General features: G+C 42.7%; 1 protein-coding gene across 1 annotated transcript in view; it reads right to left on the minus strand.

Annotated features, from left to right (window-relative positions):
* pde8a (phosphodiesterase 8A) overlaps positions 1-22,646 on the minus strand; it is a 57,495-nt gene that overhangs the window by 2,557 nt on the left and 32,292 nt on the right. Inside the window, exons 3-21 of the mRNA XM_084357760.1 lie at positions 20,056-20,246; positions 18,620-18,676; positions 18,376-18,430; positions 17,989-18,077; positions 16,527-16,605; positions 16,031-16,171; positions 14,345-14,433; positions 14,124-14,175; positions 13,010-13,052; positions 10,394-10,471; positions 10,147-10,217; positions 8,055-8,219; positions 4,984-5,032; positions 4,663-4,798; positions 4,378-4,576; positions 2,690-2,907; positions 1,446-1,578; positions 333-497; positions 97-226 (exon numbers count right to left, since the gene is read on the minus strand). Of these exons, the coding sequence (XP_084213886.1) occupies positions 97-226; positions 333-497; positions 1,446-1,578; positions 2,690-2,907; positions 4,378-4,576; positions 4,663-4,798; positions 4,984-5,032; positions 8,055-8,219; positions 10,147-10,217; positions 10,394-10,471; positions 13,010-13,052; positions 14,124-14,175; positions 14,345-14,433; positions 16,031-16,171; positions 16,527-16,605; positions 17,989-18,077; positions 18,376-18,430; positions 18,620-18,676; positions 20,056-20,246 (2,140 nt within the window). The remainder of the gene's footprint in view (positions 1-96; positions 227-332; positions 498-1,445; positions 1,579-2,689; positions 2,908-4,377; positions 4,577-4,662; positions 4,799-4,983; positions 5,033-8,054; positions 8,220-10,146; positions 10,218-10,393; positions 10,472-13,009; positions 13,053-14,123; positions 14,176-14,344; positions 14,434-16,030; positions 16,172-16,526; positions 16,606-17,988; positions 18,078-18,375; positions 18,431-18,619; positions 18,677-20,055; positions 20,247-22,646) is intronic.

The following is a 22,646-nucleotide window of genomic DNA, read 5'->3' on the forward strand; positions in this document are numbered from 1 at the left end:
AGGTTAGCCTACACAAATACGTGATCCTTGCAGCACATATAGCATGCAGATCGAGGACAGTGCATGTATCTCTAGTGTTTCCATGTGCAGTCTTACCATCCCATGCGTCAAACATGTCCGTAATGAAGTAGTCTATGAAGGAAATCTGGGACTTTGGGATGCTACACGTGTTTCTGTCAAACACAGGCATGACCACTGGTAGACCTTGTCTCTTCTCCTCGTCCGTCTGCAAAAAAACAAAACACATAAATTACAAACACATTTAAAGTGCTGTTTCTCCCTTCTGGGTCCGTCTCTTCACATCATTAACACCACCTTATTTTCCTAATTACCTGTGCAAAATACTCCTCTGAGATGCGTCCGGCCCATTCTATACAGAGCTCCTGTGGCCTGCATGGATTGGAGATGTCTGCACACTTAATCAGCATCCGCTTGACGAGGATGCGATTCTCGGGGGATGTCAGGACGCTTTTGACAGATTCCTCATCACTGTTTCCCTAAAAAAAAGAGGAAGAAACAGATCATTAGCACAAAGACGACTCAAGTTCGACTCATTAGTGTCAGTAGATATCAGCTGAACAACTTTAAAAATAACTGTGTTTGTGCATAAACCACCACTGGGAAGATAAAACATGGCAGCTGATAAAGGTTTTCTTTAAGGACGGGGAGAGTCTGTGTTCAGTGTGTGTTCCTAACCAGCCCCTGCAACACTTACATGTAAAAGAGTACAGCATGCAGTCACATGATGTGCATGATCTGTACGTTTCAAGACCAAATTCAATTATGTTAAGGAGAAGCACAGAAGGTCTATTTTTCTAAGCCAAGATGAGTGAGGTCTCTGTTTTATTTAGACCTTCAAGTCTCAATGTTAACTAAATGAAAGTAAACGTGACACAAAGACCTTTTATTTTTTTAAAATCAACTCCATTACAATTTATACCAAACAGCTAAATGTTAAATGTGTGTGAAGTTCTGAAAGTGGAGATTTAACTCAAGGAAATAAAAGCATCAAATCCTTTATTCACATCATTCCTGCCTTTAAAAAGGCAAGACGACTTTTAAATGTCTGTGTGGAGCATTCCACACACAGACGAGAAAGATGGTACCGAGTTGTAAAATTCTCTCCCCACAAAGATTTCTGTGCCCGGCCAACACACAGGCCACAAGAACCAGACCCGTCACCTCCCGAGCTCTCCTTAAACTATTGTCGCGTGCATGACTGTTGGACTGAGTACGGTTATGACAGAATGAGATCACAATAAAGTGTTTATCCAGTGTGTGAATGCTCCTGTGTGTGTCCTTTCCCGCTTGTGACGCACAACACTGATCTATTTAGAAAAAAAAAAGTGCTAAAATTAGACCTACTATTTCTACACAGGTATGAAATAAAGATAAAAAAGCGATGCAGGATGGTTTTTCTTTTCTTTTTTTTTTTTCAATCTCACCCCGTTCTCCTCGAGAGCAGCCAGTGGCTTGTTGATGCTGTTGACAAATTTGTTGACGTGTTCAAAGTGTTTGGTCATCTCAGTGGCGAGCACCATATCAATGATAGCCTGTCGTAATGTTCGATACTCATTCCTAGAGAGAGAGAGAGAGAGAGAGAGAGAGAGAGGGTCAGAAATCAGACGGGTGAAGGCAGGACAGGGGAAGGAAGGGATAGGGAAAGCAGAGCGAGTGAGATGACAGTGTGGTAAATAGCATGAAACCCCGTGTGAACAGTTTCTCCCTTCTGACTGCAGTGACAGCGGCGATGAATGGATGCTTTGTTCACCTTCTCCCCCTCTGAGGGGACCAGCACATGTGAGCTATTCTGCTTTGGGACTCAAATCACATTACTACCCCGCCGCTGTCAACACACACACACACACACACACACACACACACACGGTGTCGCTTTCATCAGCAGACTCAGCTTATCTGCTGTGACGCTTCAGGTAATGTCTGACGTGAACAGTTTTTTTTTTACAAGAATTTCCATCTGTGGACTGAAGACACTTCGCACACTTCGCACACTGCAGGGCTCTGATATCCTCTTTATTTAACGCACCAAAGCAGTGACGTTTACATTGACGCTGCTCTTCGTCAGCCTCATTTACATACTCAAATGTCCCTGTGGACATGCATATATACTGTAGGTGAAACCTCCAGCTTTCAATTAGAAATCAAGACTGAAAGAGCTCCGTTAATGAATCGTTCTGCTGCCTCCCTCAGTTATGTTGATATCGAACAAGCCAAACTTCCAGGGAGGGGAAAGGACATAAATCTTCTCTTACGATGTGAACAGGGTGACCAGACAGTCCAGAATTACAGTCAGTTGTTCCTAATCCTGAATCTTGTCTTGTTTTGTTCCAGATAATTTGCCTAAACTCAGGTTCTGATAAGTAAAAGCCAAGAAACCTAAAAAAAAGAAGGAAGGGTCATTACGTCACTGAACCTGTCTTTGATGTCAGCTGTATTGAAGTCTATGGGCGATGCATGGAGAAACACACTAAAACCCAACATATCTGTATCATACAAGTTCTGATGAAGAAATGCCTCCAGGAAATGAAAGAACACACTTCAGAGAGGAGGATAACCTCTGATTTTTTTTATACATATGTCTACATCCACTTTGGTAATGGCTTGGTTTAACTGTGCGATCCTGTGACCTTCAGGCACCCGCCTCTTCCTTGTGTAATGAATCTCCTACCTCTCAATGTTTTTGAAGATGTTGCACTTGTCGTCTCGTGTGGTGATCTGGAAGGCCAGTGCTGCGTGGTGGCTCTCTAGCACAGCTGTGTCGTTGTAGAGGATGGCCAGCTCGCTTCCTGCGTTGCACAGGAAGCTGTTGGTGCGGCCCGGGTGGTCCACGTCGTGCACGGTGGCGGCGATCAGGGCAGCTACCTCGTCGATGGGATCCAAACTTTGCTGTTGGGGCAGAGGACGTGAGAAACGGGGGGAATATGAAGCTGGAACGTCTGGTATATTACCACTATGGTGGTCTGGCAACTAGGTCCTGAAGCTGGCAGAGTATAACCTGCTGGTCATTAGACCAGAATTACATCTTTGACTTTTTTTGTTGTTGTTTGTTTTTGGCTCTTTATGATTTTCAACCGGATTATGCAAACTGTGAACACTTTATTTCCAGCAGCACTACACCTTCGGTCACATCCCTTAATCAACAGAACTGTGATGTGGATCCAGTTTAGTCCTGCAGATTAAACCAAGAAGCAGCTCCACGTTGTGAGAGACAGTTAATAAATGTTCACCTTAATTTAGCAGCATTTAACAAGCAGCTACATAAGCATTGTGCAGCTGCGATGAAATGCTTCATCAAGAACATGAAGAGAATCAAAAAAAAGAAAAGACAACAGACAAACAGTGCAGAGATCATCAGAATAATTAAACTGCAACGTAACAGACCTGCTAACCTGTCTGTAGAGTTCCAGGGATTCAATAACCTTGTGTGATGTAACTTCCCCCGTTCACGGGCTAAGCCAATGAAAGATCACTCCACTCAGCTCAGAAATAGACAGTTTGGTAATCAGCTTAGCCAGCGCACGGCCTAAACCAGTTACTGAGCCACTGACACACTTGGGGCAAAACCTCGACTCTCCTTGGATAACGTCGGCTCAGATGGGACACCTGACACTCGAGTCTGAGCAGAGAGCTGTGATCGTAGAAAATCCCAACGTCTAGATACTAAAGGTGTTTTGGCAGCCTTTCACACACACACAGACGCACACTAATCCTTTTCTCTCAAGTCAAACATACAGAAAATTCAGGTGTTTTGGCTGCACGATCCAGGGACAGAACAAAAAGTCACATCATGAAATGAGCATTTCTCACAAAAACTTACAGACTGCGAAAACGCCAGCGAGCAGAAAAGCAGAAAAAACTTTTACTGCCACTCTATTAATTTATATCAACACGTACACACAAGTAACAGCAACGCGCTTCAAAAGCCTCCCGGTTGTTTAATCCGTCGATGTGGACAAACCACCACTCGTAGGACCAGCATGCCAGAAGCATAACAACATAGCAGCTTCTCCTTTTGGCAGACTGATCTTAACCTAATGTACCCTAAGACTCCCCCCTCCTGAAAAGCCCAGTCTGCTCTGATTGGTCGGCTCAAAGCAGGAGTCGCCCACCGTGTTTTCACATCAGCGCTGCCGGTGTTTTTGCAACTACGACTGCACCGTGACATCACAACCTTACGGAAATCCTGACGACTCATCTCAAGGCACATTTTCTAAAATACCGGCTGAGTGTAATTCTCCGAGGATCGAGCGTTTTGATACTTTCACAGTATTTATACAGCACATACAAACAAAACATGGAAATGTCACTTTCTACAATATGTGAAGGCTATTTTTTTCCTGCTTGCTGTTAATTTACCTTGACCCTCTCCTTGCAGAGGAAGTATGCCGTTGCGTGCAGGACGTCAGCTGCATGAGAAGAGTTGTGGTAGGAGTTAGTGGAGTGGTAGTTAGCTTCAATCACTTGTAGCCAGGAGCGCAGCGTGGCCTCGGGGCAGTTTAGGAACTCGCAGACCCCAAAGCGGGAGAAGATCTTCAGGCCCAAATAGGTCAAAGGCCTGTGGGAAGATTCAGGATGGCAGTTTAACATAAAAGCTGGAGACGCAGCGCCTGTAGAAGACTTTTAACTGGGTTGTTGCCTCACCGTTTCAAGGTTGCAGCCTCCAAGTTGAAGATGTCAAAGTCCCAAGAGTCCTCATTCTCCATGGTCTGGGCGATACGAGGGGGGATGTCGTTTAACGACAGAGGAGTGATCAGGTGAGTGGGGATGTGATGGGGCTCTGTGAGCGGGAAGAGACAAGACAGGAAGCATTCAGATGAAGAGCAGGAGGTTAGAAATGTGTTGTTCAACGCCTCTGGATAAACCAGTAAGTAAGTTTCTATAGATTACAAAATATAAAACACAGATGTCAGATGCAGATACACGCTCCGTATCATCCCTCCTGTACGCTTTATGTGAACTTACGTTTGGTGGAAAAGATGTATTCGTTTCCTGACAGTCTGCGTAAACCATCCTGTGACCAAGACAGAAAGAAAGTGTCAAGCTTGAGAGTAAAACACCGACTGAAGACATACAATTCTTCTTTTCTGAACCAGCATCACAGGCAGACATCAGCTTGGACTTTGGCTCAGTCCATTTTCAGTCCACATTTCTACCTCTAGCTAACGAGACATCAGCAAACTAGTAGTGACTAAAGGAAGATAATACTTCGGAGAGTTTGAAGTGTTGCCTCTGAAAACCCATCCATCCATTTGGAGAGCTTGGTAGCCCGAACACTTCACCCCTCTATCCTGAAAGAATCGGGACTACACCTAAATGTGAATGTGCATAATGGAGGTGTAGGGCTAAGTGGCATCGACAAGGGGCCTACTGGGATCGGGCCTAATCAATCAGGAAGCAGTGAAGTCATAATCATTTGGCACATTCCCAACATTTATATGGTTTGCACCCTAAAACAAAGCAGTGCAACATTTGGGCTTCCCACCCTGAGGAAAATGGCTGCCATGTGAACTCGGTCTATGACGATGAATCTCAATATCTCATTTTAAAATCATTTTACCAGCAAAGAGAAGCAACTAATATCTTTGTTCATGTCGATGTGACTTTAAAGAAGATGGATTTCAGATCTCCTGACAGAAGAGCACATTACAGCTGTATCATAAACAAGAGGAAACAAAGAACAGAGATTTCCCTGATTTTTCCATATTACCACTTTTATGAGTGTTCCTTCATCTGTGAGTGTGACACAATATTTTGGAGGCTGCGTTATGTCGACACCTCATATCGTTTCCCCCGCAGAGGGAGTGGAGGGATGAGGCAGCCAAAGCTCAGCTTATTAATGAAACCAATATGCAGTTCAGAAAGTGATTACCATATTTATGAAGTGTAATAGTCGTGTCAGAAATGACACCGGGATAATTTATGTACATATGTCAGATAATCTACTAGTAAATTATTCCATTATGGCATTTGTCTTCCTCTGGGCAGCGCTGCGTGCTGTGATAGTAAATGGGGCACATCAGTGGGGTAACACTCCATCACCCACATAATCAAACATGATTCTCAGTGGTTATAATGATCCAGCTCCTCCAGCACTGTGATTTGTATCAGCTGTGAATGAACAGAATATGAGTCGAGTCAAGGCTGATCAAACTGTTTTAAGCCACTAGAGAGTGGCGTAGTAACGAGTCCTAAAACCCGGAGATCAGTCAGCATTTCTGCACGTCCACTTCCCTCGTCTCAAAGCCACAGGCTGGAGATGTTTACACGTTTTGTTCTACGACATAAAATACTTCATTAAGTGTCCATCTGTCTAATCATGAAGCGTTAACGTCGGGGACATTAAACGTCATCACAGCGAATATGGAGACTCATCTACTCACTAGTCCGTCTTTAGTTACAAACTATTCTAACTAACTTTACAACGTGTGTCTTAATTGTGTAGTGAGACGCTCAGTGGTGGTGACGTTTAAGTCATGTGACCGTGATGTCGTCTGTTTACGTTCTAACATTAGCTTACCTACTTTAATTAGCTTACTTTAATTTTATGCTTTGAAAATCACAAAGGTGGTGTTTATCTGTGAAGATTATCCTGCTGAAGGAAATGTGTAAGTAACGCAAACTTGTTTTCGGCAATAATCCGAAATCCCGTAGACTTTTTGTCGCGGGGACTCGGGCGATGCAAACTTCTGGGTTAGCAGACAAAGACTTGCGCAGCCTCAGCTGCAAGTCTGTTTGTGTGTTAGTAACAACTATTTGCAGTAGTTTTGAAATCATTCTCTAATAACAGATGCTGTTTAAATGAGTCTCTCACAGAACAACTAAGACAAGAAGCCACAATGAAATCACTCTGATCTTAAAACGGGATTATGTGTTATTAAACTCCGTCCTCAGTCTTTGTATGTCATGGAAATATTAAAAGATTTAATAAAACACTGCGAGCAGGCCTCCACTTCTCTCTAACAACATTATTGCCACTTGTCAGCAATGCAAATGACAGGCCTGTATCACCCAGTCATGGGCGTTAGTGCAGTACATGGGTGTGTGTCACAGAGTGAAATGTTTACTTCACAAGTGAAAAAGGAAGAGGAGACTGGCTCATCTTTGACCCCAGCATTGTCTCATGGTGGCGCTGCCTCTGTACACACTGGTTATTTTAAGACTTTTTCTCCCCACAAAGATGACAGCTCTCCTCTTAATGTTCACTGGGTCCTCCGAGTTCAGACCCGGCACAGCTCACCACAACAAGCTGGAGGCCGTAAAATACGCAACCAGGCACCTCATAAACCAACACCATCGTACATAAGTAATCATCTCGACCCGAACCTCGCATGGTTTTCTGGTTTCGTCAGCCTTTTTATCACTTATGCAGAACAAAATCTCTCTGGAGGGGGGGAGGAGAGCTATGAGTAACAATTCTGTGTATCCACAGTGTACATGTTTAAGTAAAGCCATGCTTATTCATCTGATCCAAAGAACAGGATGTTTCCAGGCCTGTGGAGTCGAGAGGAAGAGGTTCATGTGAGTGTGACTGTGTGCATGTGTGCAGAGAGAGAGAGCGAGCGAGCGAGCGAGAGAGAGAGAGGGGGGAGGCAGAGGGGGGAGAACGAGAGGGTGGGGTGGGCTTTCCTCTCCAGCCTACAGGAGCACAAAGGACAATCTAACACTTCCTCTGGGGTTGTTGCCAAGACTGCCAACTTGGCACTCTTTCTACTTCTGTACTTCACCGTTGCTGTCTGTTAATCTCTCCCTCTGTCTTTCTCTCTGCGCCGCACAAAGATCCTCAGAGCGTCGGCTCGCACTCGCACTCCTGCCTCTCGTTTGTTACATTCACCACATTATCACAGGCTTTCATAGTGAAACGCTTCACGGACGTTCGTAGACGTGTGTGTGTGTGTGTGTGTGTGTGTGTGTGTTATCACTGAGGAATTCTGCAAACGCTCTGACGTGTGTGTTATCAGCCCGGGAGTCGATTCATTCGTAGCGGAAGGAAGCTGTTTGGGTGTTTCGGACTTCTTGAAGGACCTGCTGCTTACCGTCATCAGCCCCCCCACGAGGTCATTCGTGTGGGGGTCTTCATCCTTGGTGCCTAACTGCGGGGAGTAGAGCTCAGTGGTCCTCAGGATCTCCAGTACCCGATCCAAGGCCTCGGCCACGGGCATAGGACTGCTTTCCTGCGCTGCATTGATGATGTTGATTACCTGCAAGACAAAATAATTGTGGACTTATTAAACATTTTGTATCATTATTTGAAAAGTACTTTTCAAAAAACTAAATAATAAAAGCCGACTGGAAACAAACAACATATAATAAAAATATATTTAATGAACCGGAAGAAAACAGGCAAGTTCTGATAAAATAACATAAATGGAGTTAAATCCAGAGTCACTTTGATGATCGTTTAGTGGGTTTGAGTTACTTTTAAAGAAAAAAAGTTAAAATTCTTTGATTCCAGCTTCTTAAATGTGAATATTTTCTAGTTTCTTTCTTCCCCTACGAGAGCAAACTGAATATTTTTGGGTTGTGGTCAAAACAAGACATTTGAGGACGTCATCTTGGGCTTTTGGAAACACTGATCACTGATCAAATAATCGACAGATTGATCAACAAAAGTCTAAAGTACTAAAGTTCTCCAGCTACACGCGACTCACGAAGGTCATTACAAAGCCTCTCCTGTAGTTTTAGGTGTACAGACTTAATTAAAGGGTAACTCTAGAGGAAGCTGCATAAATCTCCCCTCCAGTGATGTCACTCAGTGGCTAAATTGCATTGTGGGTAATGTAGGCACCATGTTTTAAAAGCAGTGGTCTAGCACTGCACTCCTGTAACACTGCTGGACTCATTATGGACAGTTTAACAACAAATGATCAAAACAGAACCAGAGACGTCGTCGTTATATTCCACACATTATTCCTCCTTTTCAGAATCTGGTGCCTACACTACCCACAATGCACCTTAGCCACTGAGTGACAACACTGGAGGCAGTTTATCAGATTACATGCAGCTTCCTCTGGAGTCACAAAAGACTTTTTACAACTTTTTTTTCACATTTACAGAAGGACTCCTCAAGGGCATGTAGATATATGTGAAAAAAAGTTTAAAAAAAAGATATATATCCTAAAAGGACTCAAACAAGACTGTTCTAACTTGGGAAGTAACAGAATACATGTAACTCGATTACATAATTAGGATAGAAAAAAACTGTATTCCGGTAAAGTTACAGAAAACAAGATGTAATTAGATTACAGATACATCCAGTAAAAAGGGGATTACTAACAGGATTACAATTCAAGAGTCTCACACAAGTTATTTTCTCTAGTCTTTATTTGCATATGCTTGATTTTGACTGGAGTAATCAAGTTACTTCACTTGAATATTGTGAAACTTGGATTTATGTTACTGACTACATTATTTAAGAGGTGCTAGCATGCTAACTTCAGAAGATATCTCTGCAACTCAAACCACAGAAATCATCACGTAACAACTGTTATTTATTCACATCCTGTTGATAATTTTAGTTTATTTTACTGTTTTAACTGAAATTCTCACACATTGCCTCTTTAAAGTCGCCCTCCCAACCCTGACAACGGGCACCTATGGCGAGGTCAGCCAGCATGTGCAAGAACACAAGTTCTAGTTCACACACACACACACACACACACTCACACACACACACACACACACACACACACACACACACACACACACACACACACTGTAGCAGCAGCAGCTCTATCAGTGCTTTATTCTGAAGAGGACGATGCCTACAGGGACTGACTGCACAGTCAAGTGATCCAGCCGTGGTCTCTGCAGTGTGTCATATGACCCGTCCCCGGGGACTTTCTCTGTATCCGACTACCCAGACTGCAGAGCGCAGAAACCAATGAGACAGCAGGTCATTCTGGTCCGACGTGCTTGTGTATGAAATGCGGCATCTTATCGGCACATCTCTCACTTGACACGGTACGTGTGGCCTTGAGCCTCGGAGCATGTAGCTGTACAAGAACCGCTCGTGGCGGCTGCGGCAGCTCCATAACTCAGGAGTTCAGTCATGAGATACAAAGTGCGAATCATGTGACGGACGCTCGAGGGGGGACGAGGACGGGGGAGGGAGGGAGATGAACCCACCTTGGTGATGGGGGCTTCTATAGTCATGGAGTGGATTCGGGCCATTGAGGAGTGTCTTCGCTGTGAACTCCCTGTGAGGATGAACAAAACAAAAAAAACATCTCTGAATTATATAATTCAACAAACAAATCAAGCTGCAGTTTTTCCAAACACTTTTCTAATGAGTGCGCGTGTGTGTCCAATCAACACTTGATGCAAACAGACAACCGCCCAGAGTTTTCCGTCATCTATCTCCCTTCACTCTCACCATCGCTCCCTCGAGACGTCGTGGATCTGACGTCCAGAGAGCCTTTCCTCCGGTCTTTGTGCTTACTGGATTGGATGTCTGGGGAGAAGACAAGAAAACACCTCACATTAACACACATACAAACACACACAAACACACAAACACAGTTCAAGTGGAGGGACGAGGCTGACTTTGGCCTCCACCACGATGTCCTTGAAAAAGAGGATGAGATGCTTCAATCAGTCCAACCTGAATATCTTTTTATCACTTAATTCTGTTTCTCACACATTTTGGGGTTTTACTCCAGTAACATTTTAATAATTGGTCAAAGTTGAGAACAAAAGATAATCATTTGTTGTGATATTAAACTTTCTGCACGTCAAAGAAGCTTCTGGAAAAACTCGAGCGTTTGGAGGAAATTGAAATTGTCAAGTGAATCTCTCTGGTCAAGTCTATAGACATAAAACAGTAGCCTTTATATTTTTATTTTTATTTATTTATATTGTCACATCCGTCTCTGGCATTTAAAGGACGAGGCGGGTTTAATTCAGGATTTTTCGTATTGTCAACAAAAACAATAAACAGATCGCCTCTCAATAATTTTTTGCGTCCATACGACAGTTTCACCGCAACCAAACACATTTAATCTTAGTTTTACTGACATTTAATCCCAGTAAACATTCAGGATCACTAAAACGTCAGAATAATAGTAGAACGACTGATTTATTTCAGCTTTTTATTCCTTTAATCACATTCCCAGTGGGTCATAAATGAGTTATAAGTGAAACAATCGACCGACTTGTGTAACAATAAAATCTGTGGAGCGGTTAAAAAAAATGACTTTTAACGACTGAAACGTCTGACTTCAACTGTAAATCTTAAAAATAGATGGGCCAAAAATAAATTGAATAAATAAATTGAAACAGCCGAGAGCTTTTGTTTTAAGTGTCGGTGTCTGACGCAGGACTAACTGGTGCTTTTGTTGAGAGTATTTTCAGCACAGATTCGGTTCTTGTGATTGTTTTACAGCAGCAGGACGGTGGATGACTCAAAACACACAGCCAGTCCCATCCAGTCCAACAATGAGGCTTGATAATGTGTTTTCAACAGCGGTCATCACACAGAGGAATAAGATCCATCAGGTTTTTACTTTTACTGTACGGTCGGATCAACTCATCCTTGGTTTTCCAGACTTGTGCTTAAAAGCTGACAGAGAGGTAACTTCCATGACGTCGTCAACTTGTCCTCCACACACTTTCACCTTTGTTTCAAGATTCGTGCCTTAAGTTGGACTTCAGATGACACATTTCCCAACTAACTGTATGTGTGATTTGATTTTCAGGGGTATATGTGAAACTGAAGATGAAAAAAAAGTGAAAATTACGTGTTTATTCACACAAACTGGGTTCAGTTTCATTGAACCTGACAAGTGGAATTAAACCTTGTACCAAAACAAGTCTCAGTTACAGTAAGTGCCTCTTTATTACATTACACACTGACTGTAACCTGTCCACGTGTGCCATCAATCAAATGTAAAACACCAGAAGGAGCCATGAGGTGGTTACTCTGCATGTTTTAATAAAAATATTGATATTTGGTACGAGTGGAAACACAATATATTGCCTCCTTTTGTGCTGTATTGATCCAATTCTTAATTCTTACTGTAAATCAGGGTTTTATGGGGAAACAGTAAGTGTATGGTAACCCTAACCCACTTTTTAAAAATGTAATTTAAACATAATAAAAAGCACAAACAAAAAGTAAATTATGAATTAAAACAAAGGGAAAATACTTAAGAGCTTTGCCCAAAATGGCAAATGTCGATGCCGGCTTAACACTTTTGGTTGTAACATGAGATTAGAAGCATAGTCAACCTTTAGAGCCTCTAATCTGAACACCTTGTGGTGTTTTATAAGACTTACTGTGAAATATACTGTGCTGCAACACCGCGCAGAGCTCCATAAACAAACTGCAAGATTTTCTAAGTCTACTTCTTGGCCAACACAGGAGAGATATGATCCCTGTTTTTGTTTGCCCGTCAGGAGCGAAGCTGCTGCATTTTGAAATCACTTCGCCTCGACAGTTGATACCACGATACAGCAGCGAACAATAGTCCAGTTTAGAGAAAATAAAAGCGTGGATAACTTTAACGGGGTCAACGAAAAGACAGGATTCTTTTCTTTTGAGACATTCCTCCGCTGGATAAAGCAGGATTGGACACTCTGAGAGTCTACGGTTTCAAATCTGGGTCGTGATTGAAGTAAAACAATGATTTTCTGGCACGGTGTAACACACATGCTGACATATTTCCAGAAGTCCAGCTTCCTAAATGTGACTAACTCAAATTTATTGTGACTAACATCTGACAAATATTTGGTGCAAATAATCAGTTAAAAATAGCCCCTGTGGATCACCAGCGTAACACTGGAACTAAATGTGCTTCCTAATGACGAACACAATGCCGGCCCTTAAACCTTGTGACAGATCACAAGAACTTCGATTACTAACTGTGACAACTGTCCAGCGGAGACAACCAGAACTAATCAAATCTACGAGTCTGTCAGAGTGTTTCGAGTCGTTCAGCGTCTGTGATGTTATTCTGACAGAGTAGAGCTGCAGTGGGAGGACGGACCTTACCTGTCTGAGACTCTGCCTGCACTCGTTCACTGGTTTTATCACTCTGCACGGACAGAAAGAGAAACAGATCGTTGGTACACGCCGGCCAGAAAGCTGCTGTCATTCACTAAAGGGTAAAGCCAACAATTTTACACCCTAAAGTGTGTTTACAGGTCTGAAAAAGGTGAGAAAAGTAGTATAAAGCCTGTTGTGGCTGCATGTAATCTGATAGTTTACCTCCAGTGATGTCACTTAGTGGCTCAGTTGCATTGTGGGTAATGTAGGTACCAGGTTTTGAAAAGGAAGAATAAAAAAAGGCGATATCTCCGGTTCTGATTTATTGATTTTGATCATTTCTTTTCAAACAGTATTATAGGAGAGACCCTGCGTCCTCACATGGGGACATTACATTTTGGGTTTTCTGCACCAAATGTTGGACCTGTTGTCCTCCTTTGTGGACATCTTCTTCTGTCATCTATTGGTACCAAAAGCAAAATACTAAAACAAGATGGCTACCATCTCAGCCAAAACTACGCGATCAAGATGATGAACGCACACCAGTAACAGTGAACAGTTTTATACTTTGTTACACACTTGTAGCTTTAAAAAGTAACGTATTTCCTGTGTGTATCTCAGACGGGTTGACAGATGAGACCGACTGTCCTGATTCACAAAAAAGGACATTCCCTGTGTGTTGCGTTGTTTGCAAATTAGTTTTTGCACAGCAACGTTCAGGGAAATTAACAGTTTTATACTTCGTTACACACTGGTGACTTAATTATGTTATACAGTAAAACAAACCCATTGTTCCCACATGAGGACATCGTTTTTTTAAAAAAACGACTTCCTGTTCAAAGGATGATGCTTTGTCTTTATACTTCAGAGGTCTCACGTATCTCAAAAAGCTCGGAGAAATTAAAAAACGCACACCTAACAAGCGCTCGGGCCTCAGGAGGTTAATGTGAGACTGCTTTTCAAAACCTGGCACTGACATAACTCCAAATGCAATTTAGCCATTGAGTGACATCACTGGAGTAATTTTTATCAGATTACTTGCGGCTTCCTCTTCCTCTTTAATTTGTAAAATTGGTGGAGTTCCCCTTTAATAATCAGTAAAACTAGAAACATGTCTTACCTTATTATTATCGTTTAAAGGCCAGTTGATAGACACATAGTGTCTGATTTTTCTGTGAATGACAAAAAGCCAATTAGTGCTCCGGGAAAGATAAAGGAATATAAACAGAAACAACCATCAACCCTTCACATATGATCCAGTATGATTTAGTCACTTACTGGAGATGCGTTTAACATTTAGCAAAGACTGAACGTGGCCGGTCTGGACATGCGGTCACTCACCCTCCCTGTCCTATTACAGGTGTGATCTTCACATTTTGCTGAATGCTGTCTCCGTTCTTCTTTTTGGCATAATAAATCCCCTGCCACTCCTGGAGCACAACGAGAGAGAGAGAGGACATTAAACATTTAGGAAACAAAACATAAGATGTGAAAATGTCCTAAAAGTGGACGCGTGGCGCTGTTTGTGGTGCAGGTGAGGCGGTGAGGCGGGGTCAGAGTATTTCAGAGAGCAGCGAGGTGCTTTAATGGGTCCGGGGAGCGCTCCTGGAGTCCAGTGAGCTCGTTTCATGTCCCCCCCCCCCCACCTACGGACCGCTGGGGCAGCTTGAAAAGGCCCGTCCTGCTGTTCGGCTGTCCGGGACTGACCTTCGCTCTCTGTGTAGTAAGATTACTGCACGGCCATCAACCGCTGCTCTTATGCACATGAAACAGATGGATGGACGGCCGGCGGTGCAGACTTACAGCACACATGGATGCACGTGCTCGCATGCATGCATGCACACACACACACACACACACACACACACCACACACATGACGCCAGGGCAGATATCTGTAGCACCTATATGAGAGATCTAAACGTGACGCGTCAGTCTACATACTGTACATCAGTGGTGGAATGTAACCAAGTACATTTACTCAAGAACTGTACTCAAGTACAGTTTTCAGGTATTTGTATTTTCTGCTACTTTATACTCCATTACATTTATTTGTAGTAGTTACTAGTTACTTTGCAGATTACATGCTGCATCAGAGCCAAATGAGTGCATGTTTCAAATAATTTACTGTATCTGACAATCAGATAAAAAAATGCTGATTATCAGAACTAATAATTGACCAGGCTGATAATCGATTGATCCATAATATACAGTGCATACATACATGTAAATATATATGTATAATGTACTTTTACTTGCACTTTTGATACCACATTTAATATCAGACACTTTGAGACTAACCCTCACACTCCATTCGGCAGCTGCGCCTTGTCTTTTGGGTTGGGATGAAAGTACCAGGGGGACAGCTGCTAACCGTAGCAGCTAGTTAGCTCAGTTAGCCATGTAGCTAACGGGAAGAGTGATGGTGTTTACGTAACCAGCTTTGGACCGGGACTGAACACAGCCTCCGAGACAGACAGAGGACAGGCAGACGACAAGGAATATATTAACTGTTACTGGGGTGATTTTAAGCAGCTCAGACCGAGACTTTGACTCCGGGGACAAAGACGACGGTGGAGGCGGGGACAGGAGAGGAGGGAGTTTGTAAGTATACGTTATCCATCGTGTTGATAAGTCTGCAAGTATTTCTTTTGGTGAAACTGAAAGCTATTCATTCTTGTATTTGTAGTTGTTTGCCACATTCAAAATCATGATGTTACTGCTTTTGCCACTAGCGATGATGCTAACAAGTGGCTCAAGTTGTCCGTGGCCTCCAGAAAAATACATATATATGTATAAAAATGTAATGAATATCATAAACATGCAAAGACATGGTCAAAAACAAGCCTAAAACATATATTACATATCAAAAATATGTACGTAATCAGAATGTAGTATCAGAAATCACATTTATTTGATGATGAGATAAAGATAAAGTAAAACCACAATGATAATTATGTTTGGCCGGACATGTTCTGTATGAAATGTAAACTGTAGATGATGAGATTATTAAATGAATGCACATTACCTTTCCTTTCCGTATGCAGGAATTTATTGTTTCAAGGAGATCAGGCTTATTCTTCTCACTTTTAGGCACTTCTATTATTTCCTTCCCTATTAGCTCGCCTTGTTGGTAGCCCATAATGGACTCGTAGGCAGGATTCACGTACTGCGAAGGAGAGGAAACAACACGATGATGATCAGACACAGTGAGGACGAAGACGATACGACCCCTGCTAAAACAAAACAAAGGTTTTTAAGAGAAGCCGACACATTCGTTTGCTTATTCCACGGAGCTCAAAAACATATATTTTTATGTGAAAACATGACGCGATAACACGGACTGCTGTTGTTTGACGTAAACAAAAAGAGCCATTCAGAAAGGACAGAGAGCTCCTCTATCACAGCTGAGATCTGAGATCACAAGACATGAAGAAAGAGAAGGAGGGGGAGGACGGAGAGGGAGATGAACTGTTCATCAAAACAAAGCAGCTAGAGTTTATTTAAGTCGATTAGAGACTCACCTGAATTACTTGATCTTCAGATGTGATCTCTATGGCCTCTTGGCTTTGTTCTAGAGCTGTGAAAATAGCATTTCCAGCCCTTGTACAGACAGAGAGACGACAGAAAACAGAATCTTTGTTAATAAATGCAACAAGCAGAGTGTCCCGCATGTGTTTATACACAATATACATGCAGACTTTCAGTGTTGGCAGGAAGGGTCGAGCGACTGCTCGGCTGAAACAAACAAAAAAACTTTTCTCTTATTTTTGTGATCAAAAACATTGATCTGAAGCTCAATTCTGAGGCTCTTCTGTCAATATTTTTCAAATAAACAATAAATATAGCATCTTCTGATCCGCCCGTATCAATTTCCGGCTTGAGCTTACAACTAGTGATTCGTCCAGCACACATTCAGGCTAAACACCACCCGTATCAGTGTGTTTAACAAAGAGCTAACGAGCCAATTAAGCTCATCTTACTTCTCTAAAAGAGAGAAACTTGAATTCAGACGGTGTTATATTTCCTTTCTTCAAATTTTGTGGTTATTTTGTTTACTTATTAAACTACAGGTGCTTATCAGACTATCGGCGTTTCTCCATCACATCTGCCCGCCTGGCTCGACTCGCTTTGACTCGGCACATCAGCCCACCGCGGCGAGGATTTGCATTTCCATCACAACAGCGCTACCTGCTTGAAGGTGTGTTTTTGACTAACAGCGTGCTCGGCTTGTGTAGTGGCTGTAAACACTCGTCCTCCGTGCAGCATTATTGAAAAAAAGCCGCTAACGAAGTTCCACTGATTCAATCAATCAATCAGTCTTTATTTGTACAGCACCAATTCACAACAAAAGTCATCTCATGACGCTTTGCAAATTGAGCAGGTCTAAACCATACTCCTTTATTAATGTAATTACAGAGACCCAACATTTCCCCCCATGAGCAAGGACTTAAACTGCCTTTTAACAGGAAGAAACCTCGGAGCAGAACCGGACTCAGTGGTGAACAAACACATTGGATTTCCTTTAAATTCTTAACAATGAAACTCCTCCGTTATTTTGTTATATAAAAGATGTTATTATGAAGCAGCAAAATCAAGAAATGTTTGGCTTACACCTGCAGTAAAATGAAACTAATAGTACAAACAGTGACAGTAGAGATAAACTCTCTCAGCTCATTTGAGGGAGATGTGGGGGTTGTTACGGACTGGCGGCAGTCACGAGACGTCTCCAGAGCAGGTCCGTCACCCGACCGGTAAAACTGCGGATGGAAATGCAAATCGACGTGGCTCGGTTTCACTCTGTGGCCAAAAGTGCTGGTGGAAAAACACCATATCACCTCTTGCGGTACAAATTGGTATTACGGGACTAGACAGGCCCGGGGCTAGCTGGTTATCATGCTAACTTCAGACTCTTGACATCCCTTCGACACTGAACATAGACGTCTTTGACACAACATCAACACTATAACGACTAACACGACTCACCTGAGTTTGAACTGCGCCCGCACCTCTCCATGCTCCAACTGTAGCAGCTCATTATAGCAGGCCATCATATTGGCATTCTCCACATATCTCTGAGGGGTTAGAGGACAACACGGATCAATCAAACACACATCGAAAACAGTGTTTCATGTCGATGTATCTGTTTTAGGAAATGTTATAATGCTGCTTCTGCCGTGAGTAACACTGAACTCAGGTACAGGGAACTCGATGCAAACGTCTCCCGAGCAAACACACAACGATTTACGATCTGTATTCCTGCCCGACACCGAGTGTTGACAGCAGGGATATAAAACATATCAAAAGAATAATACAAACACAGGCAGCAGAAGACACACACACACACACACACACACACACACAGTCGCTTACCCTATTAAAGCCGGCATTGATCAGGGGCATCACAGAGGCTTCCTCTCTGTCTGGCCTTAAAAAAGAGAACACATGTCGTCACCCAAACACCGCCATGACGAACTTGTTTAGAGAACATCAGAGGTTTTGCTTCCCATGACAGGCTGCAGGCCTACGGACGCCCGCTGAGTCAGGCATTTTAATTCTGACAATACTCCTAATCATGAGGAAAAGAACAAGAAAGAGGGAGTGGGGGGGGACGTACCTTTTCACAACGGCGACTATCACAGTGTTTTCTGAAGAGTTGACCGCTCTAATTGACCTGAATGTAAACAGAGGGAGCCTTTTAGCCAGTGAGCAGGAGGCTGGTGGAAAAGCCCATGGCATCAAATCAATGTATTTTTCAGTTTTTCACGCTCCGATTCTCCCAGGCAGGCAGAGCCCAGTGGTGGAGCTCTGCGAGCAGGCCTAGGCCTCTGAAAGAATGCAGTGTACAGGGCCACTCATCCGCCTGTGGTTTTCCCCAGCCAGTGGTCATAAAGGCCCCTTTAGTTCCCCATCGGAGCCTGTGCGTGTACACACTGAACATATGGATTGGCCAAAATGAATAGGGTTAACATACACGCTGGGCAGGGCAGATGAATGTTTGTAAATGTGTTTTTGGTTTGGGCAGAGGCTAAAGATAGAGGGTGGTATGGGCAGGCACCGCTCATTTCTCATCGACATGGCTCCACTAGGTAGCATGTGATGGAAGCCAGTGAGCCCAGAGTGAGCCGGCCATTCACCCCAATCACACGTGTTACCAAAGGTACTGTAACACAGGAGAAGGGGCGCTAAAATCTGCCCTATCAAAGATCATCTGGTCTGGATTGGCCTTGGTTAACAGAGCTCAGCTCAGCTGCGTTCACTACATCGGTGATTGATGGCCATGGACACTGTTACCCCACGAGGAATGCTGCAGCTGCCAGGCGGTATTAAGAAATATTGTGCAGTAGGTCAGCTAATTATTAACACATTCAAAAAATACTAACTACAGTTAGATCTGAGAGAACATGAAAACAGAAGTCAAAACAGTTTGTTAAAAGTAATAATAGCAAAAAGTAATGGATACATGTTTGAAATAATTAGCTAGATGGATAAAGTAGTTAGCTAAAAGTCTGATTACAGGTTAAAATAGCTAAAAGTAATGAGCAATTGTTTGAAATCATTAGTTAAACAGTTAAAATAGTTAGCTAAGAGTTGGTTAGTAATGGACACATGTTTGAAATCATACGCTCATTGGTTAATAATCTAGCTTGTGTAAATAATGTAAATAGTACATTAAAAGTTGGATAAATGGTTAAAATAGCTGAAAGTAATGGGAACATGTTTTAAATCATTAGCTAATTGGTTAAAATAGTTAGCCGAATTTAAAATTAAATGGTTAAAAACCTTCTGTTTCAACCACTCTGGTGGCGCAAGAGGAAAAAAAATGACTGTCCTGACGTAAATGTATGAATTTTAATGGTAACCACTTGTTCATAATTAGTCCAAAAGTCTTAAATAACATCCAGCTTGAAATCATATCATATGCACAGACGTGTTGATAAGGGCTGAGTTCATCTGACGGGACTGTGGGGCTACACCAGACACTGCATGACATCGCTCTAGAGATACAACATGTAGTAAAAGTACATGGATGACGAGAGGACCGGCACCTACCGGCATAGTGCTTCAGCGTCAAAGTGTCTGGAATGTCTGTGGTCAATGATGACGAGGTCGTGATGCTTCTCCAAGAAGCATTCAAGAGCCGACTCCGGTGTTCGTGCCATGCTGCACCTGAAGGTGGCCTTCTCACATGCCCAGCAGAAGCCATTACTCTGACTGTCCTCTTTGGCAAAAACTAAAAGTACCTGCAAAACAGAGAGATGAGTAAGCAAACAGAGAGCCAACTGACTCATTTGTATTTTTAAGTGACCTCTGTCAGTGTCATACGACCACTATCACTGCTACCAAACATATATTACAAACTCAAACTGAGTTAAACAGGAGTTTGTAAAGACTTATGACACATAGGTACTGTCAATATAATATAATATGAGGGAATACTGTCTAAATGAAGAGTGAATCAAAGAGGGAAAAAGGAAAGATAAAAATAAACATTAAAAAGAAGCAGTCACAGAAGAGCTGAACAAATGACAATTCAACAGTTGGACTCAAATTTTGAAAATTCAGCAAAGAAGTTCAAAGTAAAAAGCAAGAAAGTGGCTGAAAAGTTATTTTTAATTTGTATCAATTTATCTGTTGATTATAGTTACGATCAATCATTGAGTCAATCGGGTCGTCACCATTCCCCAAATCCCTGATTCGGTTTGACTTTCGATTTTAAGGTCGCGATTTCATGCTCTGCTATTGTTAGACTTGGATTTTTACGCCCTGACAACAGCCATGTTTCAGTTTTGTCTTCTTAAAAAGAAAGAATAGTTCACCAAAAATAAAGATCCTAGAGTTCAACAAAAAAAATAAAATACACCCTTCAGGGAAAGAAAACACAACTTCTGTTTGTTTCAAAGTCAATAAAGGAATTTTGGCAATGTTGTCAGTGCGGCTTAGTTTTGCTTCGAGTGAACCCTCTTCTCAAAGAAATCAATAAAGGATCTCTGCAACATGGAATCATCGATAGTGTATTTGAATTCGATTGTTGAAACGCCGCTATCAGTCAGAAAATACAGAAAAAGGCCTCTCACCATTCTCTTAAGGACAAAATGACATCTCATAAATCCTAATTTTGTCTGAACAACAGTCCCATTTTCAAAGATGTTCAATTTAGACTGATATCAACACTGAAAACCAGCACATGCTGCCTAGCGGAGTCATGCCAGCGCTGCCCGTTCTGTCCTCTATCTTTAGCCTTTTGTCCGAACAACAGTCCAGTTTTTTAAGATATTCAAATTACAACGATACAAAAAACCCTTAAAAACAGCAAAAAATCACATTTAAGAAAATGAAACCGACTTGTTTTTTGCCATTTTCGTTTGATTAAAAACTTAAGAGATAACGTGACGTGACGAGATCACACAGAAGTACACATCATTTTGGCAAAACAATGTAGTTTAGTAGTTGTGAAGTACGTCTGACTGTGACCCGACTGAAGGACGCTAAACGTATCGACATATTGGTCTCTTTGTTTGGTGATACAGACGCTCCTGTATTCAAAAAGAGGCTGCAGGAGTATTAATTATTTTATAACATTAGAGAGCTGCATGGCTAATGGATAAGTAGCTTTGATCCGATTAGGGAAACCTGTAATAACCTCCACCCGGCACTATAGAATAAGTCCGGTAACAAACAGTAGAGCGGAGCCACAGTGAAATGTGTCTCGGTGTATCAACAGCTCAGAGTTGTCAAGTCATCACTGGTGCATTCATGCTCATTTGCGCCTGTCGTCCTAATCAGCCTGCAGTGCGGGCTTGACTGTGACCTCAGGCCTCCATTGGACAGGCCCTGATTGATCAGGCCCGGCTCGTACTCGGGTGCGTCAGAGATTTTATTGTCCGCTGCCATGATCTATGACACAATTAGTCGAGGTGGCCTTGACTGCCTGCGGCCCCTCCCACCCGTCTGCCAAGGCTGTGGCAGAAAAGTGCTGCTGCTACCGTCAAACCGGCCATTGAGAGCATGCTCTCGCTCTGCCAGCATACTTTCATATAACCCCTTACTTGCGTAAATACTGGACCCAGAGATTTAGGCCCGCCTCCAAGAGCAGCGCTGCACTAAGAGTAGATTCATGAGTCACTCTCTCAAACAGACGTCATCTCCAACTGTTGGCAGGGAGCAGGATGGACGTAAAGAAGGGAAAGTTTGTTCTGCAGCCTTAAGTTTGCATCACACCTGTAAAATTGAGTTAGGACACAAAGACGTGACTTTGTGGAGAAAATAGAGCCACTGTCCTGCCACACAATGAGGAGGATAGAGGCTCGGTTGTTCTGACAGTTGTCCTGTTGATTCATTCTGACGATTGGCTTTACTTAAGTACCACAGCGCAGCTTCGTGCCTGCAGCACAGGACTCCTACGACTGAGAGGGTGTTGCTAATGCAAACCATATTCCACATATGAACACTTTCCCCCCTACAAGCGGCAATAAGTGTCCGGGTCATAAATACATCACCACCGAGTCCTGCAGCTATGTTCGGTACGCACAGGGAATTAGATCAGAATTCCACATTGGGATGTTGGTAGAAAAGTCAACATTCCCGCAGAGGTGGAGGAACAGGGTAATATAGAGCGAGATAAGGACTTTTCACATGCCTGT

Source organism: Pagrus pagrus, assembly GCF_965226575.1.
Source record: "Pagrus pagrus genome assembly, chromosome: 1".
Taxonomy (NCBI): Eukaryota; Metazoa; Chordata; class Actinopteri; order Spariformes; family Sparidae; genus Pagrus; species Pagrus pagrus.